The sequence below is a fragment of the Phyllobates terribilis genome, unplaced genomic scaffold, assembly GCF_046119375.1.
Source record: "Phyllobates terribilis strain yellow unplaced genomic scaffold, ASM4611937v1 Scaffold_4__5_contigs__length_816908805, whole genome shotgun sequence".
Classification (NCBI taxonomy): domain Eukaryota; kingdom Metazoa; phylum Chordata; class Amphibia; order Anura; family Dendrobatidae; genus Phyllobates; species Phyllobates terribilis.
The window spans coordinates 521,667,520-521,693,224 of NW_027362764.1; the positions used below are offsets into that span (position 1 = coordinate 521,667,520).

The following is a 25,705-nucleotide window of genomic DNA, read 5'->3' on the forward strand; positions in this document are numbered from 1 at the left end:
GTGGGTGATAAATGCAGAATTGGTGACTTGTTTCTATTATACTTTTTCTCTGATTGTTCCTCACCTGGTGTTGGCTCCCACTCCTGAAAAAAAATACTGACCGAATACTGACCAAATACTGATAGTGGGGCCGTGGCCTAAGAGGACTAGAAGAACTGCAGCAGATAAAACAGTTTAATCAAAATCAGAGCAAAAAGCCCAGTAAGTGACCCAATCCAGGAATCAGAATTTCTGTTCCTACTTTCAGTTGCTCTCAGATGGGCCAGCAAAACCTTGTGACAGATTCTCCAAAAATGATGGAATAATGAAATATTTGCTGAATGGCTGCTTATATTTTGATGTACTTTACTTTTACAGTTGGGGTAAGGGCAAGTAACATATGAATAAAACAGGTATTTTATGTATATGGTTTTGTTTAATTGTTCATACCTTAAAAAAAAACTAGACTGTAAAGTATTTTGAGATTATGACAAGCCAAAGGTCAAAAGCATAACCAACCCAGAGAAACCCATTATTTCATGTAAATCAATACAACATAATACTTCAATGGTATTTTGATCTTTTTCAATGTCTCTTGATACAACTGCCAATGGAATAAAATAACCTAACACCAGAAGAACCAGAAGAAACCCATACTCTGGTTTCCTCATACTGTCCATAGACATCCTCGGCTCTAAACTTGCTATACTCTGCATAATGTAGGCTGATCTCTCGATTTCAGGTACAGTATATACATTCTCTGTACTTGCAATGGCGAGTGGGAGCACTAAAGGAGTAAGGTGAAGACTTGTTGTTGCCCACCGGCTTCCAGTGGACCAGCCACGGTATATGTGTGCCAAGTACCACCATGGGATTGATTCTGAAATCAAATATTACTCAAGTGTAATAAAACATATAGAGCTCTTCTAAAACCAATAGCCAGTGTTGGCAGTGATCATATATAAATTGCCATTAAAAATATTTTTTATCCATAATGAAACATTCGAAAGGATGTCCAATCTAAACTACAATGTTTTCAGATGTATGTTTGATTCATTTTTTGAGTAAATCCATGACCTTTCATGCTGGGATTAACAAACTGGTGTTATATAAATTAGTATATTTACTTTGGAAAGAAGGGAAAGCTTGCAATATATGATATGGAAACTGACACAGCACAGCTTCAATGAATTAATGGTAGTGTTTGTGTATATTTTCTTACATGAATTACATTTTGATTACAAGTGGTAATATGACACGCTCCTGGCCAGTGGCCTCTTCACTGTGACTGCTACTGGCAAGGGGAAGAGTGTGGAAAGACCTCGAAGAATGCAATATCTCTTACCAAATGGAGCTTGGCCAGAATACAGCTAGCGTCACACTTCGTCAAAACAGCACTTGAAATCCTAAGCCTCCAATTGCATCTGCATCCAGGATTCAATAATGGCTGCTGTCAAGTAGATTATGGCAGTCTACAGCACTAAAGGGAGGCTAATGGCAACTGGGGGATCACAATGAGACTGATAACAAAGAACACAATATACGACCACGATGCATATACCATTACATAGTTTTGTCTTATGGATAAATGCATGATGTGCTATTGAGTGGTCAAAGGTCCTATGATCAGACACATTCTCAGCTAGTGAAAGCGCATTTCGTAGCATCAAGGATCTTCTTATTCAATTACAAATAACGTTACTGATTCTAACCCAATTTATCTTGGGTCTCATTCACACATACGTGTTTTTACGATCAGTGGGTCATCAGTGTTTTTCACAGATTGATAAATAAATGAATTTCTTATCCTTTGCGATGTTATATACAGAGAGCACACGGATGGTACACTGATGCCATCCGTGTCCCGTACGTGTTTTTCACAGACTCATAGACTTGTATTGGTCATTTTCATCTGTGAAACCAGAAAAAAATGGACATATCTCTGAGTTTTCCACACACAAGGTCCATAAAAAAATAGGGACATGTGAACAGCGCCATAGACTATAATGGGCATGTGTTGTATCCGAGAAAAACATGGATAGAACACGTACACATAACAATGACATCTGAATGAGGCCTTATGGTCATATAGTTTAGTGGGAAGTACAGAAGGCTTGTCAAAATATGATGAGTTACCTATGAAAGTGCGATGATGACAGGGAATTGTAACTTTGTATTTATTAAGTGAGCCAAGAAATATAACAGTGAGAGTTTAGATTCTGGATATTAAAGTAAGTCTGCTGGCCTTCTTTGTATGGGAAATAGCCCCTATAAGAAGCTCACCTTTACAGTTCTAATCACTGCCTCTGTTTGCATAAACTGAAACTAAATTAAATATGCTAATTAGGGCGCTCAGTGCACCCTTGGTGTGGCCAAGAGGCTGACTGCATTGATTTTGCATGCTCCCGTCTCCCTCACTGGTGAGTGACAGCGCTGGCTTGCCTTTGCTTTCTCTGCAGATACTGCTTGCTTTAGACAAGTGAGCAATGTAAGTCACCAGTGAGGGAGGCGGAGATATGCAAACCAGTGGGCGTAACGGAGCACTGAGCCTCTTGGCCACACTAAGTGTGCACCAAGCACACTAATTAACATGTTTGAATAACCTTCAGTATCTGAAGAACAGATGCAGCAATTAGTACAATAAAGGTGAGATTTTTTAGAGGGGCTATAGCCCCTACAAGACTGTGGGCTTAGTTTATCTTATCAGTTTGGGCTTACAGACTCCCTATATCTTGCAGCTATATTACTTGATATTTGTCAAAGAGACATTAACTATGGCTAAATGCAGCAGTGCCTAGTTAGGGGGCAACCAGACTGCATAATAGTCATGGTGTAGTGAGGTGAAAGGTTACAATTATAAGTGCGTTTCAGTGTGGAATAAACTCATTGCCTTTCAATTTATGCTGCAATATATTATGTTGAGGGCAATGATGTCCATCATTGCTTCAGTGTAAGAAACCAAATTCTGTTTTCTGGTTGTTAATCACATTGTACAGGTAAAAGGAGCTGTATGGTATAAATATATAAAGAAATGTACTAAGTTGCTAGTACTGGCTGGACTATCATATTTACCGTATATTTTGGAACCCTCATGTCTTGTCCCTTATTGTTTTCAGCATATTCTGCTGATTCTGCTTGATAAAGCTCAACATCTATTAGTTTAATGATTAGTAGACAGAAATGGACCAGTGTATTGCACAGCAAACTGAAAATCCAAGGTCACAAAATCCCTAATTCATTCATTTATATACTTAAATGCTGCCATTAATCAGTTTTCCAGCCAGAAAAAAATCTTAGGGCTCAGTCAGACTGCTGTATAACTCGGATGACAATCGTATCACAATGCACGGACTGGCTGGTGGCTCTCCTGAACCAAACGTGACAGCATGTATTTCTTTTCAGCTGTCACCCTCGGGTCAGGAGAGCCGCCAGCCAGTCCGAGCAATGTGATACGGTCCTTGTCCGTGTTATACAGCCGTCAACATCTTGGCATCTGTCGTAAAGAATAAGATGTGATCTGGCAGATATCTGTAGATGTAACGTCATCGGCCCCGCTCACCACCGCATGTGTGTGAAGCTAGATTACCCCGGTAAGAAAGAGTTTGTCAATTCTCATTTTAGCAGTTGGAAATAGCTGACAATTGCTCCAGATGGGTCATGGTTTGCACATCCAGAGTTCTTTGGCACTACATTTCCCCATTCTGTAAATTACTCACAGTATATAGATGAGTCTAATGGTGGTATGGTTCAATTTCTTTCATTTTTTTAATGCTTACAGTTATATTTTTGCTGTACATTACTGTTTCATTATTCACATATCTGTGTACAAATGAAATGAATTATAGATTTGAGTGAATGGGAAATTTTATGAACAAAGTGATGGTCTGCTTTTTATGAAATCATGAAAATACAGCCCATTAGAGAATAAACCACTTATTTATAGTCCACGCCAATTGCACATTGAGAGAAAATCTGCAATACATCAGTCGCCTCTGAATTTTATCATAAATATTTGGTCCGACATTTACACCAGACATGTGCCATGCAATTACTGCGTATTTACCTGTGAAAAACGGTGAAATATAAACAGAGAGAAAAGGAAAGTACATATGAGGGAGACTTCTTACGGAAGCAGATCATGGAAAATAAAATGATGGAAGCACCTGGAGCTGTGGGGAGACCTGAGATCCATACCGTTACTGCTGGGATACTATGGGGGAAGAGTTATCATCAGGGGAATTTTAAAAGTCACATTTGTTTCTGGCTTTGTAGCTGCTACAGTTATAAAAGTCTAAGCAAGATGTTTCATAAGTTTGGCACATCTTTGCATATAAGACTTCTGTCTAGAAATGTTTTCCATATTTGAATCCTCCCCCCTATTGGAGTGAATTTGTGACTTTTTGTGTGACCTTTTAAAAAAAATAAAAAAAACATCTAAATTCATAAATCTGGTTTAACCCTAACTTGCATGGCTGACCGAGCCCTCCAAGAGTGGCAAAAAAAATCTTTAAAAAAAATACAAAATTTGTTACTGGCACAAAAGCCTTGAAACATTCCCCCCTCCACAACACCATCCTACATAAGGCTGTGTGCCCACAATGAGTTTTTGACGCTACGTATTTTCACTGCATCAAAAACGCAGCGTCTTTCAGTTCTAGCAGAGTGGAGGGGATTTATGGAAATCTCATGCCCACTCCACTGCTTTTTAACTCAATGTATACTGACCTGCAGTGCGTTTCAAATCCGCAAAATGTCAATTTCTCTTGCGTGTAAGCTGAGTTTTCTCTATAGATTTTCCCCGTAGACGTGCATTAGATGCGGAAAATCCGCAGGTAAAAAACAGTGCCGTAACTATAAACTTCGGGGCCCTGGGGCAAAACTTCATAGTGGGGCCCCTCAACATTTCAATCACTAGAGGTTGTGCGGAACGTGGTGAAGCCTGCAACGCATTGCTGTATACAACACACAGGCTTCACCACTTTCCGCAAGACCTTTAATAGATTTTGTTGTTTATGATGCAAGTTTTAGAAGTTAAATATTCAGTGAATATGTTTGGAAAATTATTGAAATGATAGTCTCTCCTGTCCTCCGGGTGACATTGTCTGACAGGAATATAGGAGCTGGGTAGTTTATGAGAAATTAAAGTATTAAAATACATTTTTTTACCATCAGTTTGGGGCCTCTTGGGTGGTTGGGGCCCCGGGGCAGAGCCCCGGCTGCCCCGGTTGTAGTTACGGCCCTGGTAAAAAACACACATATGCTTTTATGTGTTTCCGACTCAAACACACATTTAGCACCCATGTAATCTGTGTATGACTGTATCAATAAAGGTTTCTCAAAGTCAAATACCAGGAAGCATCAAAAACAAAGTCGCTTTATTTAAACTATTACACACCAAAAAAGGGACAAAAACCACATCATTAAAAATGCGATAAAATCGAAAGTAAAAAAAACGCACAGAAAAAATGCAAGTAACCTAATTTAGGTGGAGAAATGATGCAACATCAAAAACTGTCCAAATACTCAATGGGGGTACATAGCCTAAGACTGATGCTACTGATGCTTCCTATTAACTCCTGGACCATAAACTTTTCCTTAAGAGTTGTTTAATTTGTGGTACAAAATAACCTTACACGGTGTCTATTACCTTATGAGTGCGTAAAAGTGACGTAATCAGTGTATATTTTTACATTTTTCATATCAGACAGCTAAAGTAAAATAGCACTATTCATTCAGTAAGAGACTGAGCTCTAAAGAGGATTGGGACCACATCTGGTCTATACATGTCAATTCCCTTATTACAACTTACTCCCATATTTATAACTAATTAATACCCCTAATTAACTCACATTCATGTTGGAAGAAACGATAGATGATGCAAACAAATGCAACTCCGATATCAGCGACTCAGCCCAGAGAGGTCTCCACTCTACACAGAGACTAAAATACTGCCCTGCCTAAGGGTATATTCACACTCAGTCTTTTCCTGATATTTTTCAAGCAGGTGCTCTCAAAAGAATATTGGTAAAAGTGTGAAAAATACGATCAAAGGATGGTCCTATTAATTTGTATGGGAAAACGACTTGCTGTTCACAAGCTTTCACAGACACCAAGCATTTAAAAGAAGTAACTTGTACATTCTTCTGGTATTTTCTGCTAGGAAGATGCTCAATAGTTTACAAAAGAAGTCAATAGGAAGACTAAAAAGACTCCCGGACGTGTTTTTGAGCACTTTTGCTTCAAAAAAACACTAGCATTTTCATTATTGCTTAATGATTTTAAAAAGAAGTCCAAAAAATATTAGTAAAAAGAGGCACAAAAAACAAAGAAAAAAGTGTTAAAAAATACCAGACGCAAAGAACGTAAAAAAAGTGCTCAGGAAACGACAAAGAAACGCTAAAAAAAAGTTTACAAAACTCCAGAGAAAAAGAGCGATTCCTGAAACCTCTTGTATTTTTGAAAACCAGAAAAAAAGACGCTGAGGATTCGTTCAGACGCCCTTAGTCATAGGAATAAGGAAGAATATGATTAAGGCAGTAGTGTATGCCAGAAACGCGTAAGGTTTGATCCTCCTGTTTTTAAATGAACTTCTAATAAAAAGATGAATTTTAAGGATAGAAGTGCTGGAAAATCCTTTTTTCTCCTATGGTGATGTGAGTATTCCCTAATAGGGTCTACAGGCATGAGTATCTAAATCCCTTTACATACATATTTTCATCCGCAACAGGAAAAAGACATCAGAAGAATGTAACAACACCACTCATCATAGTAATTAAGTATGAAAGGATCAATAAAATGTCAATTTCACAACATAAAAAAGTTCTTTACAGAGAATGCATGAAGCCACAATCCGTATTTCGGTGCTTTATAGGTGTAAATTAGGTCCGTCATCTGGAAACACACCATTGCTCCTAGCAGCCATAACACAGCTGAGGAGGATGCAGAGGGTTAATGTGAATAGGCAGCAGCACTCCTGCCTTCAAGTTCAAGCACTGACATGATTGTTCATTTGGGATTCCCTTGGAGTGAGTCATTGTTAGAACAGAGACTCCCTATTGAAGGAGCAGGATAATGTGCTGCCTCCTGAGGGTAGAACAGCTGAGATCCTGTCTTGCAAGAGCCATGGATTAATGTCAGACCTGCAGCTAAAGCCAGTCTAAGGTGGAATGGCGCACAATCACCTCCAATAACTTTCTCTTCCAGTGTATATTTTCCTGGCGGGCAGAGCCTGTATAAAAGTACAGACTGTTAGTCTGACTGAGTGTGTTGTTAATCTAGCAAAGGCTATGGACTGACCTTCATGTAAAATGTATTGGTGCAAAGTGTTCTGTTAGGCCTCATTTACACACTATTTGTTTCTAAGTTTATGGACAGTCGTAAAAAAAAGTGTGTTTTTATTTTGCACATGCTTTATTTCTAGTATTTCTTAAACATATAGACTAACCTAGCTACTAGGTAGAAAAGAAAAGGCGCTATACCCAGAAGATTCTGTTTTTTGACACACCCTAAAATTTTTATCAAAATGCCATAAAATGAATTATATGTAATTAATTGCATATTGCACCATAGATTTTAATCTGGGCACACACACAAAAAAAGAAATACTGGTAAAAACAGCACAAAAAGTTGGGATGTTTCTCTTATAGGTGGCGTAAAGGGGGCTGGCTGACCCCTTCTCCGTCTAGTCCTAGGGCATTATTTGTCCAATGGAAGCCAACTGTATTCATCTATACAGAGGCCACTGCAAAAATGTAAATTGTAGGGTATATATTCATTACAATGGAGCCCTATGGATATTGTATGCCTATACAGTGGCATGTAACGGTCGTCTTGCTGTATAATGCTGATGAAAGGCAGAAATCAGACACGTTGTGTTTTGTTGCTTTCTTTCCGTAGAAGTTTTTCAAAATTGTTTTTTAGCAAAATCAAAACCGCTGCGGCCAGATGCTGCTTTAATTGAAGTCTACAGTAAATTATTTAAAAGTCAATTAGAGGCGTTTTATTTTTTTTCTTTAAAACTTCTTCATGCTCTGTGGGCATATTGTCATTGGCCTTTTATGAATTGGCCCTAGTATGTGTGTGTGGCAAATCTTTAGATTGTGAGGACTGTTATAGACACGTATCAGTGATGGAAATCCCACTACAGCACTGCAGAATACATTGGCACTATACTGGGGACCTTCAGTTTACAATTTTAATGAGTTCCAAGGTGACCACTGTAAGTCAAAAACATTGTACTTTTACTATAACTCTATGGAAAACTAGTATTCCTTTTGAAGCCCGTAAAATGACAACCAAAAATAGGAAAAAAAAATATTCAGTAGATAATTAAGTAAACAAGGTCTTACTTATAAAAGTCAGAATGGAAGCTGTACATCATTTTTTATGTAGAGAACAGGAGATACTTCCTGTACAGTCCACACAGTGTACCAAAAAAATAAACTGCGGCTGCAAGTCCAGATGCAGATAAAAGCAGCACAGTACTGTAGAAAAGCTCTCCACGACAGCCCGTCAGTGCATGCACTTTAAGACTTCACAAATTCTGGCCACAGAGAATTTTTTGGTTTTTCTACAACAATCTGCTTAGTTTTTTGGCTGTAATTTGTGAAATTGCGGGCATTGCCACAATTGCAGCAAAATAACACAGTGAGGCTGTAACATGTCATCATAGCCTAAAAGTACAGGTGCGTTACAAGTGAAGTGTTTGTGTTGATTGGCTATTTATTTCTTGACTGTCTTTGGCATTGTATGTTGAAAATCATTTCAAGTTAAAGGGTTTTTTTGGGCCAGATATTAATTTCTTCATGGCCACCATCTAACCCCAGTTTGACGAATCCTAAAAGTGTACAATACGCACACTGTCAGGATTTAGTTGTTTGCCTGCTAAAGAGGTTGTCATGTGATCACTCATACGTGACTGGCATACTTATGGTCATGTGCCAACTAGTTTATCTTAAACTTCAACAGAACATTGAGAAAAGCAACAAAAGCAGCTAGTGATGTGACCGCAAGCATGTAAATCTCCGTCATGTGATAACAGCTCCAGGAGATACAGAGCAGAATCCTGACTGTGTGGCTGTTTGGCAAGGAGATAGACGAACTGAAAAAATTCATGCCTATCCAAAAAAAATATCTTTTAAGGCCTCATTACACATTAGATGAGAGTTATCTCAAGTCTCTAGCTAGCTTTACAATGGTGCAGGAAAGACAAACTTCTGAGGCTTTTGTAACTTGGGGGACTACCTTATAAACAACAGGAAACTAAATGTTTTCTTATATTTTATAGGTCCTAAGTAAAGGGGTTGTCTGGCCTTGGGGCACAAGTCTGCAGTCACTGCGTGTACAGTGCATGCTGTCAGGATTCTCCAGTACTAGCACTGGGCGTGAGCCGCAAGTATGCGATCTGACTACATCCGGTCACATGCCAACTAGACGTGCGCAGCCTTGCTCAATTCAAGTGAATTGAGCGAGGTTGGACATGTCTAATCGGAATGTGGCTGGAAATATGCAAATTTTTCCGTCTCCCAGCGCTGGAAAATCATAACAGCACGCAGTGCGAGTGCTGAGAGGATTCACAAGTCTGCAGTCACATAAGAGTGACTGCAGATTTGTACCCCAAGGTTGGACAACCCCTTTAAACTAATTTTACCAATAAATGCACAATGAATATGGATATGTGAACACTGTGCTAATTGATGCACTACAACATCTACAAAGGACTCAATGTAATCACTATGAATTGCTGCACAGGACGACAATGGTAACAATGTTGAACGCTTCACATATTAAAAAGAGCATCTTCAGTTCTGTAGATGTAAAGCAGGTAATATGTCTGTGCTCAGTGCACAGTGCAAACCTCAGGAGTGTCTGATTGCAATCCTCCAGGTCCCACTCGGCAGGATGTTATGAATACTTGCCACTGTACCATATGTAAAAGCTTTGTGTTCGAACTGGTTAATAAAGGAAGTTAGCGCCCCCTGTTACTGCCCTCTCTCTACTGCCTCTTTTTGGTTAATTACTCACCCACTGCTAGGCTTTTAAAGTTTGCTGCTACAGATTATAATTACCCATTAAAATGTTGATTTTTTTTTATACAACGCCAAAATAGCAAGCGACAACCCTTTGATTCTGCCTACTATGATTATTTTATTTTCTATGGAAGCATTCATTATTTTGCTTGATTTTACTAAGGTGTTTATAATAATGACTAGCCTCCTCTAATTCTATTAGCTGAAACCCACTAGGAATGTTATTAACTTTTATGTTAATTTTAATTTTCAAAGAACAAATCTCCTTAGTCTTCAGAAGAAAAGCGGAACCCCCAGCAGCTATAAGCAGGGTGTCAGGTACCTGCTTCTGTTGTTTTTACTCTTGTAGGTAACAAGAAAACACCCTGCTGTCAGAGATACTGCAGATGGCTAATTAACTAAAATTACTATTATTATATATTTTTATTTCAATTGCATTTAAGTGGCGGAGCACAAAATACAATTAAAACCAGAGTTACTGTAGAATGATGCATCACCATTGGATACGCCAGCATTTTTTTTGTCTAACATTAATTGGCATTACAACTCAAGTCCAGAATATTTAAAAGGCCATTGTTTTAAAAAAGACCAGACGTAGAGCTCCACTAAGGAAGTCCTCACCTCGGCTCCTTTATTTTGGCGTTAATGCCTGTTGAGCGGGCTGAATGGCAGTCTATTCCAGAATAGGCTTGCTTAATTATAACACAATATAATTATTCACAATATATGTTTGCACAAATGACTTAATAGAATCACACTGCTCAAAACAATTTGAAAAGTTCAGACTGAGATGAAATTTATGTAATTTACATACAATAAAACGTGTCCATTAAACAATTCTATGACCAAAATAAACAAAAAAAAGGACGCCTCGCCGCAGCAAAACAAGGACTAACAATGTCATTGAAAATAATTGCAAACATATTATTTTGGCAGACCACTAATTATTCATCAATGTGTACTTCGATTTATTGTTACCATTTAATATTGTGACTTATATCGAAGGGTAGAATATACAATCATTAAACAATGCACAGAGATCTCAACACTTTCCATGTAGCAATACATTATGTAAACCAAGCTGACAATGAAAAAATATATACATATACACTATATGGACAAATGCATCGGGACACACCCCTTAATCATTCAAGTTTTCCATTCAGTCCCATTGCCAAAAGCAGGGGCGGACATATCATTGGTGCAGCCTGTGTGGCGGCACAGGGGCACAAGAGGTAAGGGGGCCATTTCTACCCCCAAAGCAGGTGCAATTGATCAGCTATTGAGCTGCAAAAGGCCCATGTATTGTTCTTGCACAGGAGCCCTTTTCTGTCAGTGTCCGCCAGTGGCCACAAGAATATAAAATCTAGCCCCTAGCTATGAAGTCAGCCTTTACTAACATTTATGGAGCTCATTGAATTTCAGTGTATGTGCATGGTACTGTCATTGGATGCTACCATTGTAACAAGGCCAATTGTGAAATTTCTTCCCTCCTAAATATTGCCTTATCAACTATGAGTGATATTATTGAAAAGTGGGAGCCTTTAAGAAACACAGCAACTCAGCCACAAAGCGGTAGACCACATAGAGTTACAGAGCGTGGTCACCAAGTGCCGAGACACATAGGCCCCAATTTATTAAGACTGACATTGGGTAGCCTTAATTACTGGTGCGCTGGAGTAAAATATGCCAAATTCATGAAGAGGCATGCTCTGTGCGGGGGCAATCATGTTTCTCTATCTGTCTGATGATCGTGAGTTTGGCAAATGCTAGGGGAACGTTACCTGCAGATTGGACAATTGTATGCTTACTACCTTGTGGGAACAGATAGGTGAAAGGTCCTTTTCTGTTCCAGCATTACTGTTCTCCAGTGCACAACGATGCATAAAGGCATGGTTGTGTGAGTTTAGTGGGGAAGAATTTGACAGGACAGTACAGAGCCTGATCTCAACTCCACAAACAACTTTGGAATGAACTAGAATGAACATTGCGCACCAGGTCCTCTTATCTACCATCAGTGTCTTCTGGATAAATGGGCAATCATTTCCACAGACACACTCCAAATTTTGTAGAATGAAAGCGTTGAAGCTGTTTAGCTGCAAAGGACCAATTTTAATTTAATTTCAATGTATTTAGAATGGGAATGTTATAAAAGTTCCTGTAGGTGTAAGGTGAAAGTACCTGAATACTTTTATCCATATAGTGAATATTAGAACTGTAGTGTATAATATTTAAATATTTATTAACTGGCAGGGTATGCTACATATACATACATTACTGTGCAAAAGTTTTTGGCGTGGTGTGGTGTGGATAAAATTATTTAAAAAATATAAGTGTTAATAGTTTTTGTTTATCAATTAACAAAATGCAAAGTGAATGAACAAAAGTTTAATCTAAATCAAATCAATCTTTGGAGTGACCACCCTTTGCCTTCAAAATAGCATGAAAGCATCAATTCTTATAGCTCCACTTGCATACAGTATTTGAAGGAACTCGGCATGAAGGTTGTTACAAATATCTTGGAGACATAACCACAGATCTTCTGTGGATGTAGGCTTATGCAAATCCTTCCGTCTTTTCATGTAATCCCAGACAGTTTCGATGGTGTTGAGATCAGTGATGTGTGAGAGTCACACCACCACTTCAAGGACTCCTTGTTCTTGTTCACACTGAAGATAATTCTTAATGACATTGGCTGTACGTTTTGGGTTGTTGTTCTGCTGCAAAATGAATTTGGAGCCCTTATTGATGGTATTTCATGGATAAATATCTGCCTGTATTTCTTAGCAATGATTCCACCAAGAAATGGGCAATGATGAGGACCAGAGATGCAGTGACTGACCAAGGAAACCTAGTGCAGCAGATGAAAGGTGCATGATGCTTATTTCCCTTTGAAATTGGAAATTATCCAGCAGTGCTATTAGCGCAGAATTAGCAACAACAAGTGGGACCCAACTACATCTATCTACTCTTTGGAGGAGTCTGGCCAGAAGTGGTCTTCATGGAAGAATTGTGGACAAAAATCATACCTTTGACATGGAAACAAGGTCAAGAAACTCAATGAAAACATAGCAACTTTGGTGCAAAAAATGGCAGCAGGTACTTTGGACTGTGAAATGTGAAATAAATGGCTGTAACAGAAGGCAGTTTGTTCGCCACGTGGCTGGAGAACATTACAATAATGAGTGTCTGTAGACAACAGGTAAGTATGGTGGAGATAATTTGCAAGTTTGGGGCTACATTTCAGCAAACGGGGTTTGGAATTTGGTCAACATTAATGGTGTCATCAATGCTGAGAAATGCAGGCAGATAATTATCCATTATTGAATATCATCTGGTAAGCATCTGATTGGCTTCAAATTCATTCTGCAGCAGGACAAAGTACCCAAATATGATGCCGTTGTCATTAAGAACTATCTTCAGAATAAAGAAGAACAAGGAGGTCTGGAAGTGATGATATGGCCCCAACGGAGCTCTGATTTCAACATCATAAAGTCTGTCTGGGATTACATGAGGGGACAGAAGGATTTGCACAAGTCTACATTCACAGAAGATCTGTGGTTAGTTCCCTAAAATGTTTGGAACAATCTCCCAACTGAGTTCCTTCAAAAACTGCAAGTGTTCCAAGATGAATTGATGCTGTTTAGAAGGTAAAGGATGGTCACACAAAATATTGATTTGATTTAGATTTCTCCTTTGTTCATTCACTTTGCATTTTGTTAATTGATCAAAACTATTAACACTATTGCAGCATTTTTTCCAAATTCGCCTAAAATGTTTCCATAGTACTGTATATGTTGCATTAGACAACATAGGCAAAATTCCCAAGTTAACGCTAGATATGAGTAGTGATTGCAGCATTCTCATTATCATATTGACCACTGACAAAAGCGCATGGCTCTCGGCCCAATGATCATTCAGTGAACAGTTACCTTATTTGTGGTCACCATAAAATAATGGTTAAAATAGCGTTTTTAGTTTCAACAATCTGTGCTAATTGGCTTTATGATCAAAACATCTATTAGCTATTGGAGTTCAATTATTTTAGACAAAGAGACAAGGCAGAGATTAAAATGATAATATTCTGGCTATTCGCATCTGCCCAGAGGGGCAGTTTAGAAGCGACTACATTTGATTTTACCATTGAGTTAAAGGTGGACATTTAGGTACTTTACATTTTCTTTACTTAAATGCATGTATTTGCTGCTAAAAATCATTTTTGCAATTGAGTTTTTTAACAAATTTTGTGTAGTTTGGCTTTTACAGGCTCTTTGTTTCCCAGCACATTCAACTTTGATGTTGTATATGATCATAAATCACTGGAGAGTAGAACAGAAAAAGACAGATAAGTGTTACACACTCCCTGTCAGACCATCATAGGAGCCTGACTGACGGATTCTCAGATAATTCATTCTGTAGCCAGCAATAGACAGTGAAACCCAATTGAAAAAATGATTTTTAACCTCAATTACATGTATTTCAGTAAAAACATTGTCCCTGATAGTGGACAACCCCTTTAAATGTAAAAAAGGTAAGCCGAAAAACTCCTCAGCTTCTTTGCAGAAAGGCAGAATATTATGATATTCCATTTTTCCTATGTATGAATATGGTAAGTTTATTAGCTATGAAACAAATTCCAACTGCTATAGAGCAACTAATTTACCAAATAACCAACAGAGAATTTGGGACATATGTATAATTAAAAACATTGATATTGAAGTGTTGACTTCACTGTAGGGCTCTGTAATCTATAAGTGTATGCCAGCGACAGCGGTGCAATGTAGCACACTATCGAATATATATATATGAGTAGCAGAGATTTTAAAGGGAGTCTGCCATCCCAACCTGACAGCAAACACTAGGCACAAAGACTTGCAAAGGAAAGAAAGTAACTAAGAATGTCACATATTTAGTTTTCTAATTGTTTCCTCTGCTCTGCAAAAACTGAAGTTTAGTCAAATATTCTAAGTATGGGGCTAAGTGCACCCTTGGTGTGACCAAGAAGCTCAGTGCACCCTTCCGCCCACATGTTTTGCATGTCCAAGCTTGATAGCTTGCCTGAAATTTCTCTGCACACATTGCTTGTTCCAGGCAAGCCAGTGCTGTCAATCACAAGTGAGAGTGGCGGGGACATGCCGGCAGCAATTACAACACTTAAGGTGTGCTTTTTATAGGAACTATATTCCCTACAAGGCTGGGTGCTTAGTTTGTACTGTCAATTTGGGATATCAGATCCTTAAATAGTAAAAGATAATTTCAAAGAAAGTGTAAAGAAAAAAAGGGCTATAACTCAAATCACAAAGCTGTACTGGAACGTCATCCTTAGAGGGAGTCTATCAACACTTTTGACTTCTCAAAACTGATGACTGCACTAAGTAGATGAGGTGTGAACCAGTTAAAACAGACCTAGGGGACGGTCATACTAGTTGCATAGGTCAGAATTTTTTTTTATCTCTCTCACACCACTAAGTCAGATGTCCAATGGTTATTCCCTAAAAGTGAGACATCCTGGGCTCTCTGACCTGTACGGTTCCCATCCCTCACCTATAATTTCACACGATGGCTTCATAGCAACTGGCTTATGTAGTTGGTATGAAAATGGCCATCTAGTGCTGGTAACAGTTTTGAGGGAGAAAAAATGCAATCAGGCTCCCTATATGTTGGAGGCCACATCTTAGGCGTTGGTAGCAGATGCTACTACATTCTTGTTGCAGTTATTCTTGCTAGACCTCATTCCCCTTACTACAGTATAAAGCAGGATGAGAAATGAATGTATGAACTGTGTCATATGTCTATTCTGTATGCACAGGTGGGAAAATACCAGAATGTCCTTATTCAAAAAGATAGAGATGGGAACAATATTTGTTCAGTCTGCAGAACATATAATCGACAAACCTGGTGCTTTCTCAACAAATATGACTTTGGAATCTTGATGGAAGTTGTGCCCAGTCACAATCATTTTCTTCCCACCAGTCACTGGGAAGCTGTCAATACTTTGCTTTTCTACCAAAGGCAATTCTTGAGCAGAACGCTGGGCTACAAAGAAAATGAAATATAATACAGTCGTCAGTCAGCAGGTTTTCAAATGTCCTGAGTAAATATAGTGATATTCCCAATATAGATTGCACACAAGTGCTCAAGCAGCGGTGACACAATGCCATAGACATGCTATCAGATCAGGCCGTCTCACACGTTACTATGTTGCTGGATTCTGATGGCCTGCTGGCTGTCCAGTTTTCTATGTGTACTCACTAAACACATCACAACCAATGGTAACTCATGGGCTATCCTCACAGGTCTGAGCTGTGTATTCATAAAGAAATAGAAGAATATTTGGATAGTATTCTGGCACCGCCTCAACAAAAGTTCAGAATGTCAGTTTCTCCAATGTAGATATCAATTGATGTTTTACCACGCGTTTTGGTTCCAAAAGCAATGGAGTACTCTATAAAAGTACCATTTCTTCTCTTTTGAACTCCATACTTCAGCTTAATTATGGACTTTATTTAATATTTGGTAATGTTTTTTTTTTTTCATATTACAATCTGTTTAAAAAATATGTTCACACTGTGGCTAATAGAGATTTATACTTTCTGTTGTTAACAGAAGACTTCTTTTTTTTTTCAGCGTTCTCATTATCATCTGAGGCAGGATTGAAATGACAGATAACATCTGATAACACAGAATCCAGCTTTCACAATAGGCGCTGTCACAGCTGACCCTGAGCCCCCTCCCTTCACAATGACCTCTGCACATGCTCATTAGACGTTTCCGAAGTAATCTATTGCTGCTAATTTACATTCAGATTTCCTGTAAGAAAAAGAAATAGAAGTCTAAAATAGTCCCAATAGCTAATATGAAAATTGCAAGATTTCTTACTTTGTATAATACAGATTGTGATATGAAAATAAATTCTAAAAAATATTACCAAAAATTAGTAAAGAAAAAATGTAACATAAAAATCTGATGACAAATTTCTTTTAAAGTGATTTGCTTTCACATGCCGGTGTGTGCATTGACCTTACATGTATCCAAAGGGTAACGGTTCTCATTGTGGAGAGTGACATGTTAAGCATGTCAAGGTGAGGAGAGCCGCAATGCTCCTCTGGGAAATATGCAAATTGTCTCTTCAGAGAGGAAGAGAACTAGAACTCTAGTGCCACCTATAGGAAGTAGCAATCCTAAAAGTCAATATCGACCCTTTAACACTAGTGTTAAAGGGTCGATATTGACTTTTAGGATTGCTACTTCCTATAGGTGGCACTAGAGTTCTTGTTCTCTTCCTCTTTGAAGAGATAATTTGCATATTGACCTTACATGTTACCTTTGTATTGATGGCCTATACTTCAGATAGGCCATTAATATCAGATTCGTAGGGGTGCGTCGCCCTGCATCTCCATCGATCAGCTGTTCCTGATGTCAGTGGTGGCTGGATGTGTTCAGTTGTGGAGCTGCACAGCTCCATCAACTGTATAATGGCCACCGTGGGGTACTACTGATCCACTCTTATCATTCAAATAGGTAGGGGTGGATGTGCAGTACCCAACCCGGCCACTATGCAGTTGATTGAGCTGTGCTGTACAGCTTCGCTTCTGATCACATCCGGACGGCACTGGGAACAGCTAATCGGCAGGGGTGCTGGGTGTCGCACCTCCACTGATCTGATATTGATGTCTTATCCTAAGGATAGTCCATCAATATAAAAGTAGTGCACAACCCCTTTAACATTAAGCACTCCTTTCTTTATTTGCTTCACTTGAAGACTACTGATGTAGAAAGAAGAATAAACTTACAGCACTCAATTGGATTGGATGACACTTGCAGAGTCAGAGTCCTCCCATTGGCTTGTGGAATGTGTACCCGGAATACCAGTCGCACCCTGGTATTCTTTCTTCCAATATCAGTTTCCCCTTTCCGAAGCTCAATGTCAGAATTGCGCAGCTTTAATATACCTGCACAATCAATACTGTTAAAAGAAAAAAAATCATAAATTAGATTCTCACTACCACAATTCCTGCACAATGACAACCAATTGTATCATAGACAGTTCTAGAACGTACATGTCTGGTAAAGCATATTGGGAATTACGTCCTGTCAATAACTGGTGCCACATTCTTTTCAAGCCAGACTTACAGCCCTGTCTCAGCCATACAGCGGGAAATGGGAGGAGAGGATAGAATACACAAGGCCGGATATATTAATGTTACATGAAACCTCATCATTAAAATCATTTGAGGGTTTTGGTAAAACAAGATTGAGCTTTACTTGCCATGGGGGGATTCGATATTATCAATGGTGAAAGGTACCTGTCAAAAATCTGTCATTGAATAACTGTATCATTAACAGGAAAAGGCCAGATAATTTATTTTTACAAGTCAGCATCAATGTATTCACAACCAGTATTCCTCATTTTCATGCTTACGTGGTTGGTATTCTTTCGGTGAGGGCAAAGTACAGCTATCCTAAATATCTAACTGTTGACTTTATGGACTCGAGAATGCACTAAAATACAGAAATCTTGAAAGTCTGGGATAAATATTAAACTAAGAAAAAGCATTATCAATGCTATCAAGTGGATTACTCAACCAGTGTAAGTATGTTGGGGTAAAAAGTATTCCGAATCTAAAAAATCAGCTCTTCAGGGTTTCTTTCAAAGTTTTAAATGGTAGTCTTTATCTTTTTCTTTTTCAATGAAAGAAGATCTAAGCGGTAGGGAACAAAATTACTGTAACTGCATCATGTTTTCGTAATTCCGTAATGTTTTATTGTCTCCCCTATGGTCCCAAAAAAAAAGACACGAACCCTAAGATAATGGGAAACAGCCTTAAAGGCATATTCTTAGACCTTCCTTGGTTCCTCCATGCCTCAGACCCTGTACCAGTAGTATACTACAGAAAGAATTGTAACATCAGTTGTCAAAAAAGCAATTCTTTAGGTTGTGATGTCCCAATATATTCCCTGTCAATGTCTCCTTGTAGATTTTTGATATCTCCATATGTTCGCTGTCCCTTCATCTCCTGTTAGGAGTTAGATTTATTTAGACAATGTCACTTTTTAACAATATGCAATGACTGAGGCTGACAATGGCAACATTTTGCTTAAGGAAGAATCGCCCACCTATTATGTGATCTACAGAGCAAATTTCATATAATGAGAATGTGTCATTAATTAGAGAAGTTGTTGGCATGCCTTCAACCTCGGGTGATAGAAATGATTCACTTAAATGGTTTAACTGTTAATCAGCCCATGTTATAGAAGTTAGAAACAAAGGGGATGATTCTTAAAAGCCTTTGTGCCTTTTTTCTGGAGTAAAAATTGCTCTAACAGTGTTTTTTTTTTAATTTGTGCCTCATTCATAACTTAATTGGCATCTTTGTAAGTTACTTTTACTTGGTTGCATCTAGGTTTTTTTTTTAATTATGAGTAAAGCTTTTGATTATCCAGATATTTTAGCCTAAAGGCCCCGCATACTCATTAGGCTAAAGTCAACAGGATCCGCCTATATCGACAGGATCCACAGACTTTCCAATGTGTATGGGGCCTAATGACATCGTCTGTTGGTGGAGAACATGATTAAACGTGTTGAATTTCAGCGACCAATCCTTTCCTTCTCCCTGAAGATAAGCCGCTGGGAGAGGGTTCTGTCAGCGTCTCACTCAGCGGATACAGGAGAGCTTGGCCAAACGCCCCTATGGGGGAACTGGGAAATATAGCAGTCATCTGACAGCTATCTAATGTGTTTGGAGGCCTTAATGTATTAAAAAAGTCAAAAAAATTCTTGGGCAATTGTACCCCATTACCCTAGTGAAATGCTAAATCTATCTAACTTGATTAAAGACTACTGTGCAACATTTTAAAGCTTATTGAAAGGATTATGCAACTTTTTACTAAAAAAAAGAGCGAAAATATGTGCATCACATTTTTTAATTTGGGCAAATTCAACAACCATTGTGCACCCGTTATACTGGATCTGAGGCAATATCCACCAGTGCAAAAACAAAGACAAGACCCAGATTGATAACAATAGAGAGAAAGACAAACACAGTTTGTGAGAAAGAGTGGGAATTGCCTGCAGCACACTCGGTTATAAGAACGACCAAAAAAAGTCCTGGGATTTACTTGGCACAGGTGACAACAAAAGTAATGACAGTGCTCACCAGGAGGATGCAAAAATAATAATCTATTCCTCCATACATGTATAGAAAAATATCAGCCACATTTTTAACCTTTATGGTCTTTAGCTTGATAAAGCCCATAAAGGTGGAAACCTCACTGCTTGTATTCGTATATACGTGTATGGAGGAATAGAAAACTATTTCTGTTTTAGCAACAATTGCTGTTACTCAGTTGGTGAATCACATACATTTGCTTGGGATATATATATTATATATATTATGAAATGAGAGACATTGAAGTATAAAATAATCAATCATTTAGGATATTTAACTTTATTTTTCCTACATTTCTCTTAATTCTAGTCCTATTTACACCTATGGGGGCAGGAGCAATAATAGTGGAAATGGAAAAAATTCAGTAAAATAGAAATTGCTTCTTATGAGTTTTTGCTTTTTAGGTTGTTTTTTTCCTTATGAGAAGCAATTTAGAAAATTTTTCGGTCCATGAAATAAAGGACAAAATAGGTAACAGGCTAAACAGGGCATCTACATTTAAGTAATAGACTCAGCCTGTAATTTAGCCATAAGTATTACTGTCTGAGCGCTAACAATTGGACTGCTGAGATTGGAAACTCACTGCATCTATATGTTTGAGGCCATGTTCATACGTTTAGTATTTGGTCAGTATTTTAAGCCAAAACCAGGAATGGGTCAAAAATACAGAAGTGGTGACGTGTTTCTATTAGACTTTTCCTCTGATTGCTCCACTCATGGTTTTGGCTTATAAATACTGATGTAAAATACTGACCAAATACTGAACATGTGAATATGGCCTTTATCAGCTTTTTTTTTTAGTTAAAAGCAGCATACAAGGTTTAAACTCATGGGAATCGACTAATCATGAGCTTGAAAAAGCAGGGCACTTCAAAATACAAGATCCAATAAGTGTCCCGCTATAAACTGTACACCGCGGCTGAAGTGGATATTTACAGCTGTGTAACCGAGCTGTGATATATAAAAAGCAACAGACACACGGGCTTAAACACTAGAACCAAAAGCAATCAGTTGTCAGAAATGTTTTTTAAGGTTTATGGAGGTGGTAAAATGGGGAGAGGGACTTCAAAAGGCACATTGAAAGAGCTGATTGGGGAGAGCTGGAAATTACATAAAGTGTTCCCACATTGAGTCTCAACATAAAGTCACAGTTACAAGGCAGGCCTGGCAAGCAGGTGGCTCAAGGCTTACATGGCTTTCATATTGTTCTCAGGCAACAGTGGGATTTCCAAGACTTTGGTGTTGGAGATGATGGTTTCATGGCTCGTGGTGGATACGGTCTTGCCAGTGATGCGGTGGACTTGATAGAAGGCATGAGGTCGCAGCAGGCGATCATCTGCCGTGCCGATGAACAGCTGGATGGTAAGTGGCTCGCTTTCTAAATACCCGTGTAGCTGGCAAGAGAACAAAAAAAAAAAAGGTTCAGGCATGAAAATATAAAAAATAATCAAGACAGGTGCTGAGTGTTAGGCCATCAGATTGCCCAGCAATATTGATGTAATAAAAAAGGTGTAAGTCAGAAAAATGTCTCATTATTCCAGTGACCTGAGGCGGTGGAGTTAGATTTAATCTTTATATGAACCGCTGCATGCTCTTAGTACAGTCTTAGACACACTCTTCATCTCTCCAGGGTTAGAGGAGCTCACATTTCAGGTGATGGAAACAGACACTGAGTAAAGTACCCTTTGACTTTTTACAAACTGTAAGTTATATCCAAAATGAATTCTACGCATTTTTTTTACCAATAGTGAAACTTTTCGATACCAAGCTGTTAAAATAAAAAAAATTAAATTGCCAGTGATATTTAGAAATGTAGTTAATTTTCTGTATTAAAATTGGTAAAATTCAAGGAAGACCAAAATATATATCCAAATATTCTTTTATGAGTGCACAGTTTAATAGAGATTATGTATCAGCCAGCATGTGTGATGTAAAGTGATCATGCGAGACTGTTGACTATATTGTATTTATGTAGAAAAGAAGAAAAGTGGCACTCACCGGTCCTTTAAAATCCAACATCTTTACTTACAGCATTTAAAAATCAGCAGCAAGGAGGGAGAAAAGCACCAGAGTCCTCCGTGGTGATTTTTCTACCTCCTTGCTGCCGATTTTTAAATGCTGCAAATAAAGACATTGGATTTCAAAGGATCGGTGAGTGCCACTTTTCTTCTTTTCTACATAACCATTGACTTGTTTCTATGTGAGCACCCAGTATCCTTTGGCAAAAATTGCTCTGGCTGATAAGTGAGTCCATATGAAGACATACAGGTTACTGGTGCGGGCATACCTCTCCTTTCCATATATTGTATTATATTGTATTTAGTCTTAGGCCATGTCCACACTGCGTCTTTGAGTGGTTCCAAGCACTCAAAAACCACTCAAAAGAATGGATCTTTTTATTTCAATGTAAAAACGACTTCCAGTTAATATGTTCAGGCTTTTAAGCATATTTTAACCACTTTAGGCTTTCAAGATTACCAAGTGTTTAAAAGAAGTGACATGCCCATTCTTCAGGTGTTTTCTGCTAGGAAGACGCTCAATACTCTACAACAGAAGTCAATAGGAAGGCTAAAAAGGTGCCTGGGAAAAAACACTTTGTAAGCCTTTTCGTGCTCAAAAAACGTGACTGCTGTATTCATAGTTTATGGATTTCAAAATCAGAAAAACGTCAATAAAAATACGGAAAAAGAAAGACTGAAAAATATTAACCAAAAATGCCAATGGAAAAAATGTCAACAAAGATCTTCATGAAGTAACCAAAAACGGTCAGGCTTACAAAACGGCAGAAAAAAGGAGCAATTCTGCTTAAAAATAGATGTTTTGACTGCCCAAAAAAGACACAGCATGAATATACCCTTTAGGCATTTTCTTCAAACATTATGGGGAACCCCATCTTATTTTCCATCTTTATTATTTTTTTGTAATCACTATAGAAAAGATTAAAAAAATACACAACATAACATCCCCTCCCTTTCCACATTTCCCATCCCACACTGTGCTGTTGAAGAAATAAATGACATGGAGCTATATTTAAAGGGAAAAAAAACAGCAGGTTTTTGTGGCACCATTTGAGAGCAGCATGATGCATTGGCAGAGAGCCTGATTCTAGGGATGTATCACTTATTGGGCTGTTTGCTGCAGTTTTGATAAAATCCCTGTTTTCCATGCTGCAGATCTACCAGTTCTCTGAATGCTGAGCCCTGTATAACCTCGCTCACAACAGAACTGGCTTCTTTTTCAACCATAATTGAATTAATGCAAATTAACTCTATCAATATTTACACCCAGTGACACAACTGGTGTTTAGTAATAAATATACAAAATACAAATGAATATACTACAAAATACTTTGAGAGGATGAGTGTTATCTTAATGCAAAAGGAACTGGACTACACATATTTTAATCAATGTTACTATAGGAAACAATAATGTCACATAGGTAAAATCTGTGCCAACAACCAAACAACTGAATAAACGAATAACTTCATTAGGACTCTGTTCATATCTGCGCTGCAAGTGGTTAGGAGCCTCAGACACATAAATGCGCAAAGAAAAAACATCTCAGCATTTTCCCGGTAAAATGACAAATACAATGATGGAAACCTGATGGACCCAATGTAAGTCAATAAATATGGGCAGATAAATGAAGGCCCAAGAAATGAAAATTCCCCACAACTTTAAAGTTAAGTTATCATAACTCTTCTGCACACGATAGGAAATGGATTTAAAGGGATCCCGTCGCTTGATTCATACTGCTAAACCAGGGTCATCATGAACCAGAGCCTGGCGTTTTTTCACTTGTGTTTTTTTAACATGCGCTTTTAACATATTTTTGACGCGGCGGTTCTTGTCTCTTTTTGGTTTGTCATATTTTAAATAAAGCTGCTTAGGTTTTGATACATCCCGGTATTTGACTTTGACAAAACTTTATTGATATAGTTCGGTGCGGATTACATGCGTTTTTGATTTGCTTCCATCTGCGTTTTTTACCTGCGGATTTTCCGCATCTAATGCAAGTCTATGGGGAAATTCCACACAGGAAACTCATCGTACCCGCAAGAGAAATTGACATGTTGTGAATTTGAGACCCGCACCGCAGGTGATTTTACTCTGAGTAAAATAAAAGCACAGTGGGCATGAGATTCCTATAAATCCCATCCACTTTGCTGGAACTGTAAGACGCTGCATTTTTGCTTAAAAACCTCATTGTGAGAACATTGCCTTAAGGATCAGTGAACTTTTTGTTTTTGTGCTTTATTTTTTTTTTTCCTCCTCTTCTTTCAAGAGCCATAACTTTTTTATTTCCCATTGACATAGATGTATGAGGGATTGTTTTTTGCAGGATGCATTGTAGTTTTGAATGTCACCATTCATTTTATAGTGTATTGAAAACAGCAAAAAAAATTCAAGTATGATGAAATGGTGAAAAACATGCAATTCTGCAATTAGCCCACTGAGCTGACATTTTTATTCATATCAATTTTGTGTACTATCTTTTGGTTATTTTTTTTTACTTTTTTAGGGAGGTGAGGTGACCCAAAAAATGCAATTTTGGCGTTTTGATTATTTTCTCTTTACGGAGTTTTTCAATCGGGTAAATTCGTTTTATAATTAAATAGATCAGACTTTTATGAAGTTGGCGATTTATTTTTGTTTTTTTTTCCTTTATTTATTTTAACAAGGGAGAAGAGGGGTGATTTGAGTGATTATACTTTTTATTTTTTTTATATTGTTAAAAAATTATATTCTTATTTTTTACATTATTGTTTAGTTCCCTTAGAGTACTTGAACCTATGATCATTTGATCTCTTGTACTATATACTGTAATTTCACAGTATCAAAGGATATAGTGAAAATTGCGATCTTCTATGGAGTTCAGCCTATGACTGAGCGTCACAGGCGAACCAAGATGGCAGCAACAGAAATCTTCAGCAGGTCCTTGGCTGTTATATTAACCCATCGATCCCCCAATATTGCATCATGAGTGCGCCAATGGAAGCCAGTTCACGCGTTCATTTAAATGCCATTGTCAGAGATTGACATTGGTGACTAAATCATTAACAGCCACGGCCGAAAATCAGCTCCAGCTGTTAGATACAGTTGTCAGCTATATAACATAGCAGGCATCAGCTGCCTGTGGAGGGAGCTCAGCTCTTGAACCTCCTCCACACATGTGGACCTCTTTACAGGACATTAATTCATATTCTAATGCGGGAAGGGGTTAAAGGTCCATCCAGGTACCAGAGACGAGACATAGTCCAGTGCCGCACAAAGCCAGCTTTTCCCAGCACCACTTCAGGTGATTGACAAGTCTCTCTTGATGAATACACATGGGAGAAACCTGTCAATCAATCGGAGCCTAGCGGCCAGGCTTTGACTCATGCTGCCCGTTATTTCGGCAGCATGAATCAAGTGACAGGTTAGCGTAACACCCTGAGATCTTACTTTACATTTATTAATTGTAGCTTTTCTCTTTTCAAAACAGTTACAGGAAGAGTCTTAATTAAAAGAAGAAAAAACTGCATTGTG

At 38.2% G+C, this 25,705-nt stretch overlaps 1 protein-coding gene across 6 annotated transcripts in view; it reads right to left on the reverse strand.

Moving 5' to 3' along the window:
- The window catches only part of NFATC1 (nuclear factor of activated T cells 1), a 234,998-nt gene that overhangs the window by 144,964 nt on the left and 64,329 nt on the right, over window positions 1–25,705 (reverse strand). For all 6 annotated transcript variants that reach the window (XM_073678906.1, XM_073678908.1, XM_073678902.1 and 3 more), the window contains exons 4-6: window positions 21,368–21,570; window positions 17,801–17,973; window positions 15,903–16,043 (exon numbers count right to left, since the gene is read on the reverse strand). In XM_073678906.1, the coding sequence (XP_073535007.1) occupies window positions 15,903–16,043; window positions 17,801–17,973; window positions 21,368–21,570 (517 nt within the window). The remainder of the gene's footprint in view (window positions 1–15,902; window positions 16,044–17,800; window positions 17,974–21,367; window positions 21,571–25,705) is intronic.